At 50.7% G+C, this 10,578-nt stretch overlaps 1 protein-coding gene across 1 annotated transcript in view; it reads left to right on the top strand.

The window, feature by feature from the left end:
• Positions 1-10,578, top strand: part of DYSF (dysferlin) — a 72,131-nt gene that overhangs the window by 34,863 nt on the left and 26,690 nt on the right. Inside the window, exons 39-44 of the mRNA XM_033513903.1 lie at positions 434-595; positions 1,374-1,539; positions 2,194-2,267; positions 6,006-6,068; positions 9,513-9,611; positions 10,175-10,303. Of these exons, the coding sequence (XP_033369794.1) occupies positions 434-595; positions 1,374-1,539; positions 2,194-2,267; positions 6,006-6,068; positions 9,513-9,611; positions 10,175-10,303 (693 nt within the window). The remainder of the gene's footprint in view (positions 1-433; positions 596-1,373; positions 1,540-2,193; positions 2,268-6,005; positions 6,069-9,512; positions 9,612-10,174; positions 10,304-10,578) is intronic.

Below are 10,578 nucleotides of genomic sequence, written 5' to 3'. Positions count from 1 at the left end.
TTCAGGGAATAGGGAATGGGATAAGGATGAAGATCAGGGAATAGGGAATGGGATAAGGATGAAGTTCAGGGAATAGGGAATGGGATAAGGATGAAGATCAGGGAATAAGGAATGGGATAAGGATGAAGTTCATGTTGGATATCAGGAGGAATTCCCTCATGGACAGGGTGCACAGGCATTGGAAATGCTCAGGGAAGTTTGGAATCTCCATCCCTGGAAATTTCCAAGGAATTCCTGGTGCCAAGGTGGATATCAGTCACAGCTTGAACCCAATGACCTTGGAGGCCTTTTCCAACCTCAAGAATTCCATAATTCCCACCACTGGTTGTCCTACACGGTTCAACCTCCAGGTTCCCCTCCACTGCCAAGGAGCTCCATGGAAAACCTGGAAGCAGAAGTTTGGCTCAGGATTTGGTGTCCCCTCATCCCACAGATCCTGGCCTGGGGCCTGAGGAACCTGAAGAGCTTCCAGCTGGCCAGCGTGACCTCGCCCAGCCTGCTGGTGGAGTGCGGGGGACAGCGCGTCCAGTCCAGCGTCATCAAGAACGTCAAGAAGAACCCCAACTTCGACGTCTGCGTGCTCTTCATGGAAGTGGTGAGATCCCAGCGGGAATGGGGAATGGGAATGGGGGAAAATCCTTAAAAATGGGGTGAAGGACCTGAAAGTCCCATCAAGATGGATCTTCTCAAGGGCTTGAAGGTCCCAGAAAAATGGATCTTGGGGTGAAGGACCTCAAAGTTCCATAAAAAGGGATCTTGTTCTGAAGGATCTGGAGGTCCCATAAAATTGGATGTTGTGGTGAAGGACCTCAAAATCCCACAAAATTTGATCTTGTGCCGAAGGACCTCTGGAGTCCCATAAAAGTGGATCTTGTGAAGGACCTCCCAGTCCTGTAAAAACGGATTTCATGGGAAAGACCTCAAAGTCCCATAAAATTGGATCTTTATGGAGATCCCATAAAAATGGATCTTGGGGTGAAGGACCTCAATGTTCCAGGGAAATGTGGCTTGTGAAGGACCTCAAAGACCCAAAAAAAGGAATCTTGTTCTGAAGGATCTGGAAGTCCCATAAAATTGGATTTTATGGGGTGAAGGACCTGGAGGTGTCATAAAAATGGTTCTTCTGGTGAAGGTCCTCAAAATTCCATAAAAATGGATCATGTGGTGAAGGACTTGGAGGTTCATAAAGTTGTTTCCTCTGGTGAAGGACCTCAAAATTCCATAAAACTGGTTCTTCTCTTGAAGGACCTCAAAATTCCATCCAATTGTTTCTTCTGGTGAAGCTCCTTCTGCCCTTGGATTTTTGAGGATGGTGCAGCACCTCTGCCCTCCCTTTCCAGCCTCATTCCCTCTTCCCGTCCCTCTTCCTGCAGCGCCTGCCCAAGGAGAGCCTCTACAGCCCACCCATCATCCTGAAGATCATCGACAACCGCCCCTTCGGCCGGAGACCCGTGGTGGGACAGTGCACCATCCGCTCCCTCCAGGAATTCTACTGGGATCCCTTCCAGCAGGACACGGGAACGTCCCCGGAGCAGCCGGGTACGTGGGAATATCGGGATTGGTGTCCATGGAGTCATGGAATGGTTGGGTTGGGAGGGAACTTCAAGATGATCTCATTCTAGCATATCCGTGGGCAGGGACAGGTCGCACTGTCCCAGGGGGATCCAACCTGGCCTTGGGCGTTCCCAGGGATCCAGGGGCAGCCATGGGAAATCTGGGAATTGCAGAATCCCAGGCAGGAATTCCTTGCCAAGATCCCAGCCCAATCTCCCCTTTCCCAGTGGAAGCCATTCCCTGGCTCCTGTCCCTGCAGCCCTTGGCCCCAGTCCCTCTCCTGACTCCTTGGAGCCCTGAATGGGATTGAGATCATGGGATTGGGATCTTGGAGATCAGCTTTGGGTGGTGGGAAAAGTCTGGATGAGGTTGGGATCATGGAGATGAAATTTGTGAGGTGGGAAGAGTCTGGGAGATGTTGGGATCATGGAGATGAGCTTTGGATGGTGGGAAAGGTTTGGGATGAGTTTGGGACAATGGAGATGAACTTTGGATGGTGGGAAGGGTCTGGATGGGATCGGGATCATGGAGGTGCAGTCTGGGAGAAACTGGGATCACTCCTGGAGGTCGATCCCAAGGTTTCTGGACTCTGGGATTCCCAAATCCCGGGATGACGGTGCTGCCCCGCTCCGGTTGCAGATGATGTCAGCCTCACGCCCAGGGACGACGTCCTCATCGACATCGATGACAAAGAGCCCCTGATCCCCATCCAGGTACGGAAAACGCGGCCGCGCTGGGAAGAGCCCGGATTCTTTCCATGCTCTGGTGGATCTGGTGAGGCTGGATCCGAGGCGCCGATGCGAGGCCGGATCCGGTCGGATCCATCCTTTTCCAACTCCCACATGTTTTCCCTCCCTCTCCTCACCTGCACAACCCCAAACTCCTCCTCATTCCCGATGGTGGGAATGAAGGGCTGGATTTGCTTTCCCGATGGAGAGAAATCCATGCCAGGCTCTTCCCAAGGAAAGCAAAAATTCCCTGAGGTTCCGTCGTCCTTGCTCCATGGCCGGGTCTCCTTTTCCCAGTTTGGCTCCTGGTTTGCAGAAATTTTACTGGGCTGGGATTGCGGAATTCCGAATCCCAAGTCCATGATGGTGGAAGCATGGAAGAAGGGGGAATTTGGTGCAGTTCCAATAAATTTGAGGGATCTCAGCATTCCCTTGGGAATGGATCAGGATGGTCACACCCCCGGAGTTTCCGTTTTTACGGAAAGTTCCGGTATCCGCAGCCCCTGGGCTCCTTCTCCAGCAGAAGGAATCTTTGGGATGGAGCTGTGTGTGGGATGCACGGATCCGGAGGCGATCCCGGTGCCTCTGGAGCAGCTGGGAATGGTGTCAGGAATGTTTGGTGGAGCTTTTCCTGATCTCCCATCCCTTGGTGGGATATCAGGGGCTGGAATTTCTCTTCTCCCTATTCCTGGATGCCACAGGGCTGGAGTTTCCAGAAGGACTCACCCTTCCAGGTGTTTCCTGCCTCAGTTTCCCTGGCTGTGAACAATTCCAGGGATGGAGGAGTTGCTGAATCCAAGGTGTCCAAGTTGGGCATGGATCCTGCTCTTTATCCACATCCTTGGTGGCTCCTGGGGGTTTCTATTCCCAAGGATTTTCTGGAGCTGTTGGATATTTGTGGTGTATCCACAAATCCAGGCTCAGGTTGGATCCCACATCAAGCTGGGAATCAGGAATTTGGTGAATTCCCAAAAAACTGTGGGTGTGGCCCTGCTCATTCCCAATCCTCATCCCTGAAAGTGTCCAAGGCCAGGCTGGACGGGGCTTGGAGAAACCTGGGATTGCAGGAAGTGTCCCTGCCCATGGAAAAGGTGGAATGGGATGAGATTTAACATCCTTCCCACCCAAATCATTCCATGATTCCGTGATCCTATTCACAGCTCCGTTGGATCTTATCCTGAAATCCTTCAAGGTTCCATTAGGAACTGGACAAGGAAATTGGGAAAGTGTGGAAAGGGAAAAGCAGCTCCCAAAAATGCTCCTGGTTGGAGCATTGGGAAATTGGGAAAGCAGCCTCATTCCCTCCTTTTCGCTTCCCATTTAAGGATTTATCCTTAAAATTTACAGCTGGGCTTCGTTTTTTCTCAGGACGGCAACTGGAGCGTGTCCATGGAAAAAGATGGAATTTAGGAACAAGAATTTTTGTAATAAAATCCCTCTTTTTTTAGCCCAGAACAGAGAAGCTTGGGAGAAAATGGAAGGAATAATGTGGGAATCTTCTGGGGGCTGAACCCACGGAGGGATCCTAAATTGGGATGTGGAGCTTGAGCCCGGCTTCCCATGATCCGGATCCGGGATTTCCCAAGAGCTGGAACTGGGATTTCCCACGATCCCATGCTGGAAGTGCTCGGAAAATGTGGTGCTGGACATTCCCGTGGGTGGCATTCCCAGTTTGTCCCATTTTTCCGAGCGGTCAGGATGGGTGGAACAACCTGGGATGCCCAGAGTGGGATTGGCCACGCCCACAATTCCCTGGAATTCTCTGCTCAGATTTCCAGGAGGTATTCATGGAAAAGCAGGTTGGTGGCAAACCTGCTCCCACTTTTTCCTTTGGGGATAAAACCTCTGGATAGGGACACACTCTGGAGCTGAAGGAGCTACTCCTGGGAATGAGGGATCCCATCCCAGAGATTCCAGAGGAAGGAATGAGATGGAGCTTTGGAATCCTGGAGCTTTGTTCCCTGGGATAATTTTATTGGAAGCACCTCCAAGCTCGGATCAAATTTAGGGAAGAGTTTAAACAGCAGGAAAAGGGGGAGAGGGATGTGACAAAACCATTCCAAAGTGGAAAATTCTGGCTTTTTTTCTTCCCGGGAACAACTTTTCCAAAACAATCCTCCTTCCATCCATGGAGTTCTTCAGTTTGACCCCGGATTTGTCCTCCGTTTGTTTCTTTCCTTGTTTTTCCTGCTATTTTGGGAAAGCAGGGGAGCTTCTTCCTGGAAAGCCAACCCAAAATTCCCACCTCGGAATTTTGGCTCTGGAAGCTGCTCCTCTCCTGGAGGTGGACACGGATTGAGGCGTGGACGGACCATTGGGATCATCCCACCCATCCAGGGCCAGATTTGGGAGGTCAAGGAGCAATCGCGGCCCGTGGGGACCATCCCGCTCCGCTTTCCCGGGAAAAGGGATGGATCCCAAGCCAGCAGCTCGTGCTCAGGGCTCTTTGGAAGCAGGAGCCAGGATTTTTCATGGATGCGTTTCCTTGTGTGGCTCTGGAGTTTTTCTCCCTCCTTGCCAAGCCTGGCTTTGCTCCCCGCTCTGAAGGACGGTTGGAACAAAGGATCCCTTTGTTGCTTTCCCTGGAAAATCGGGAAAACAACCAGAGGTGAAATCCCTCAGCTCCAAGGCTTGGGAACGTGTTCTCCATCTCACCCGAGCGGGATCAGGAGTTCAGGCGGAGTTTAAAACCAGTTTAAGTGCACGGGAATCACATCCCGGTCACCCAAAGTGAGGAAAATCCTCCTAAAAAATCATGGAAAAAGGATTTTTCCTGGCTAATCCCGTCTAGTTTGGTTCTCTGGGAGAAGGACACGGAGCGGGGTTTTGGAGAGGTGGAATTTGTGGAAAAGGCTGCTGGATCAGGCTTTGTCCTGCCTGCTCTGCTCCTGGTGTTTTCCAAGGGTTCATTCCCATGGGAAGAGGCTCAGGAAGGATCCCATGGCTCCGTGGGATGAGCAGGGATTTGTTCTGTCTGGTCATGGAGAAATCAGCTGGAAAGGATTCCCAGCAACCTCTGGGAGCCATGAGGGAATCCTGGTGGAAAATGATCCTCAGGGAATTTTTTCTCTATGGAAACTGCTGGAAATGGTGGAATTGGGCCCAAGGATGCCGATGTGGATCTGGTGGGATCAGAGCAGGGTTTTGGGAACAAGCCTGAGCTGGAAAACTGGGAATGCTGTCGGGATCTGCCTGATCCTCAGACCTGGCTGTTTTCTGGGAATAACCTCGCATTCCTTCCCCTTTTCCACCTCCGAGGTGGATTCCAAGGATCCCGGGGAAGTGTCGCTGCTTCCTGCCCACAAAGTGATCCCGGGTTTTGGTTTGCCCAGGATGAGCCGGGCTTGGACCTGGACCTTAATCCTGACCATTCCCAATCCCATTCTAAATCCCCCTGGCTCCCATCCTTCCCTGGATTCCAGGATAACTCCCTGAGTTTGCAGCCCTCGGTATCCAGGGAAAAGCCTCTCCTCCACTGGGAATTACTAACAGCGTTTCCATATTTTTCCCTTTTAAAATCCCATTTTCTCCCCGCCTCATTCCAGCTCTTTGCCGAACATCCCTAAAAACAAACCCTGAGCTCATCCCAAATTTGCCTCATCCCGGGAAACCCCAGGGTTGGGAATATTGCTTTGGATGAATCCCTTTGATTGTTGCTTTCGCTGCCGTGTGTTCATTGCTGTTCCCGGAATTCCTTGGATAACGGATCATTTTAATTTGTAGCTTTCCGAGGGTTTGACGAGCTCTGCGCTAATTAACATCCCGGATTCCCGGGCCCTGCCTCATGTAGGTACCGCTTCCTTTCTAATTGCTAATGAACCGCTTAATTAATTAATCAATCGCATAATTAATGACCTGAATCCATGAGAATATGCGGATAAAGATGGAAGGAGGCGTTTTCCTTCCGGGAATGACCCCGCTTGCTGCTTAGGAAAACGGCAATTCCAGCTGGCTGCCAGCGTGTCCTGGGGTTTTCCAATAATTCCAAAGGGAATGAGGGAGGTTTTGAAGGAATTCTGACCCCAGCTCAGGGATCCCAGCACAGGAAGGACATGGAAATGTGAGAGTGATCCAGGATGATCAGTGGGATGGAGCAGCTCTGCTGGGAGAAAAAGGTGGGAGAGCTGGGAATGTTCCCCTGGAGAAGGGAGAAATGCAGGGAATGCTGAGAGTCCCTGCAGGGGCTCCAGGAGAGCTGGAGAGGGACTGGGGCCAAGGGCTGCAGGGACAGGAGCCAGGGAATGGCTTCCACTGGGAAAGGGGAGATTGGGCTGGGATCTTGGCAAGGAATTCCTGCCTGGGATTCTGCAATTCCCAGATTTCCTCCGGCTGCCCCTGGATCCCTGGCAGTGCCCAAGGCCAGGTTGGGATGGACTTGGATCCACCTGGGATTGTGGAAGCTGTCCCTGCTCAGGGAATGGGATGGGGTTTCAGGTCCTTTCCCATTCCATAATTCCATAGCTCCATGATTCCCAGAGGAGAGGAGCTCAGGAGGGACTCTCGGACACCTCTGCTCCTCCATTCCTCGCTGAGCAGCCCTACAGGGCCGTTACTCCTCCGTTACTCCTCCATTACTCCTCCATTACTCCTCCATTACTCCTCCATTACTCCTCCGTTACTCCTCCGTTACTCCAGCTTGTGCTGCTTTCCAAATCCCCCATCCCAGGACACGTTAATGGAGCCAAGCGGAGCCAATTCCAGCTTCTCCGTGTCTGTGAACTATTTGGGATAATTGGTTGTTTGCTGTGTTTGCTCCTTCCCAATCCAAGCCCACATTTCACGGCTTCTCCGGTTACGGCTCCTTGGAAGAGCTCTGGCTGTTGGATGGTTCCTCCTGGGAATGGTTCCCATCCCAGAGCTTCACCCCTCCCCGGAATGTTCCTGATGGTTTTGATATTCCCAGCTGAGAGCCAGCCCACGGCACTGCCACTGGGGAGGGGGGAAAGTATTCCCAGAGAAAACTCCAGGATTTCTCCAGCCAGGGTTTGCAGGGTCACAGAATGGTTTGGGTGGGAAGGGATCTGAAAGCTCATCCCATTCCACGGGCAGGGACACATTCCCTGATCCCAGCTGGATCCAGCCTGGCCTCGGGCACTGCCAGGGATCCAGGGGCAGCCAGAGGAAATCTGGGAATTGCAGAATCCCAGGCAGGAATTCCTTGCCAAGATCCCAGCCCAATCTCCCCTTTCCCAGTGGAAGCCATTCCCTGGCTCCTGTCCCTGCAGCCCTTGGCCCCAGTCCCTCTCCAGCTCTCCTGGAGCCCCTGCAGGGACTCTCAGCATTCCCTGCATTTTGCCCTTCTCCAGGGGAACATTCCCAGCTCTCCCAGAGCAGAGGGGCTCCAGAATCCTGGAATCCTTTGGGTTGGAAAAGACCTTCAATACAATTCCATCCCACCCCATCCATGGCGTGGACACCTCCCACCATCCCATGTGGATCCAATCCCAATGCCCATCTTGGCCTTGGACAATTCCAGGGATCCAGGGGAAGCCACAGCAAATCTGGGAATTCCATTCCAGCCCTCGCTCACCCTCAGAGCTGGGAATTTTTTCCATGAAGGAGAAATTCTCCTTCCTCCAGCCGTGCTTTCCTTCCGGAGCTGCTGCAGCTCCTGGGATGATGGGATTGGCTGGAATGATCCGGTGATTCCCAGGATATCCAAATGATGCGTCCCTTTTGGAAAAAAGGTTGGAGTTCCAGCGTGGTGAGAGGGAGGAGGAATGGAACGGGGATAGGGAAACAGGAAACCTTGGGATAATCATGGAGCAGCTTTCCAGGTTGGAATTAGCTCCTTTTTCTGGGAAAATTTCAGGATTTGGTCACTTGAGGTTAAATTTATCCACAGGGGATTCTCAATTGGGTTTTGCCCAATGGGATCCATGAAAAAGCTGGAAAATGAGCACAGATCCCAATCCCAGGGATCATCTGTGCCCTGGATAAACCCCTGCAGGTGATTTGGGATACCCGGAGGGAATTTTTTCCATCACCTGGATTAACAAAATTCCTCAATCCATCCTTGGCCCATCCATTTATTTTCCATTCCCAAATGGAATTGTATCCATCACCATTAATGTTCCAGCTGCTCCCCTTCCCTCCTTTTTATGTTTTCCCTGTTTTTCATTGGAATATTGGTCAAAATCCACCAAAATCTCTAATCCAGCTCTTTCCCTTGGGCTGCAGACGATTCCGTGGGTAAGTCCTGGGATGAATCCAAGTGTTTTCCTTGAATCCCAATACCTGGGGAATGTCACGATGTCCGAATGGAGCATTTGAAGAAATAAAATGGGAAGTGAGGAGAGGAAAATCGGGATTTTCCCCCCCAAAAAAATAAAAATAAGGAGGTGGCAGATACTTTGGAGTGAATTTCCGGAATATTCCAATTAAATCCAATGTCAATCCATTGCATCCATAAATTCTAATATAAATCAAATGGAATTCCATTAGGAGTCCTCCGTGAGGTCACCGAGCTGGAATTCTGTGGCCTCCTCAGAGGAGACATTGGGATTTTCCAGGAATTTTTCATGGATTGCCGGCAAAGCGATCCCAAAACTGAGATTCCTATAAAATCCATGGAATATTGAGCCAGAGTGGTTGTTTTTCCTCTTGGAATAGCAACCCTGGAGTTGGAATGGTTTGCTGGGAATGAGGCAATGGGAGATGGTGAGAGCCGAGGTTTTGTGGGATTTTCCCGTTTTTTTTCATCCAAGGGTTTTGTCCCTCTGGAGAACTGAGCACTGCTGGGTTTTAATGGAAAAACGGGAATTTTATGGATTTCTTCATTTATCCGCAGGTTTTGTTGGGATGGGGAGGTTGGGAGGTGCTGGGATACAGCCAGGAAGTCAATCCCTGTCTCCCAAATCCCAAAAATTTCCAGGGAAAGCCTAAAACTGGAGCATTTCAAACTGTTAACACCATTAAATTGGTTCTTTCCCTGGAGGGAAATCCTGGGAAAACCACCCTCCGAGTGGCCAAAAATTCCCTAAAAACTCTTCAAATCCATGGAATATTCTTCTTGGAGCTCTACCTCATCTTCCCACGAGAAAAATCCTCTTGGGAATATCCACAGTGGCTCTAACACCCGCATTTGGGCTGGGAGCATCCCAAAAAACCTGGAAATCAGGGATGGGGTTGATGCAGGGTTCACTTCCCAAACCTGGGAGCTGCTGCCCTTTTCCTGGGATGTTTTTTTTTTTTGTGGAAAAGGAATAATTTTGGGATCTCTGGCTGCAGGAGGAGGAATTCATTGACTGGTGGAGCAAATTTTACGCTTCCACGGGAGAGAGGGAAAAATGCGGATATTACTTGGAAAAGGGATTTGACACTTTGAAGGTGAGCGGCTCCTGTTGGGTGTGGATCCTTGGAATTCCGTTCTCCACGATTTCCTTGGGATTTTCGGCTTTTTTCCCCATCCAGGTTCAAAAAAAAAATGGAAACATTTTCTCCAAGTGTGGAAAAATTCCATTACCTTTGGAAAATCCTTTCAGAAAACTTCCGGAATTTTTTTCTTGGGAGGCAGTGAGGGGTGGGGAACTGCCACACTGGGAAGGGTTTGGGAATGAAGAAAATCGGGGATTTCTCAGGGAAGAGGGAGATTTAGGCACAAGAAATGCTAAATTTAAAGCAAACTCCCAAATAGAGAAGATTTTCCTTGGTTTTAAGGAAAATATTCCCAGCTGGAAGATCCATGAAAAACCCACCGGGAGACCTTGGCTTTGTCTGGGTCATTGGGATGGGCTGGAATTTGTTGTGGAATTCCCAAATTCCCCACTTCTCTCTCCCTCAGAGGGAAACAAGGGGGAAAACTCCTGGAATTTTCTCCCCATGGGAGGAATTTTCCCAGGATTGAGGGATTTGGTTGGAATTTATTCCCTGCTCCATTTTTTCCTCCTCAGGTCTACGAGACAGAGCTGGAAAATGTTGAGGAATTTGAGCACCTCTCCGACTTCTGCCACACCTTCAAACTGTTCCGGGGGAGATCCCAGGATTCCAACGACGACCCCTCGGTGGTCGGGGAATTCAAGGTGGGATGGGCCCTCTTTCCATGGATTGTGTCCGTAGGGGTGGGAATTGGAAGACCCTTCAAGTTCTTTCCGGCCCAAATTGTTCCATGAGGCCAGGAATTGTGGGAGCTGTGGAATCCTCACCCATGGAAGTGTCCAAGGCTGCTTGGAAGAGGATTGGAGCAACCTGGGATTGTGGGAGGTGTCCCTGCCTATGGAAAGGGTGGGAATGGGGTGGGATTTATGGTCTTTTCCAAATCAAACCATTCCAGGATTCTGGAGCCCCTAGGAGCGGG

The sequence above is a fragment of the Parus major genome, chromosome 4, assembly GCF_001522545.3.
Source record: "Parus major isolate Abel chromosome 4, Parus_major1.1, whole genome shotgun sequence".
Classification (NCBI taxonomy): domain Eukaryota; kingdom Metazoa; phylum Chordata; class Aves; order Passeriformes; family Paridae; genus Parus; species Parus major.
The sequence above is the reverse complement of the archived record's forward strand: the minus strand, read 5'-3'. Positions and strand labels throughout refer to the sequence as shown.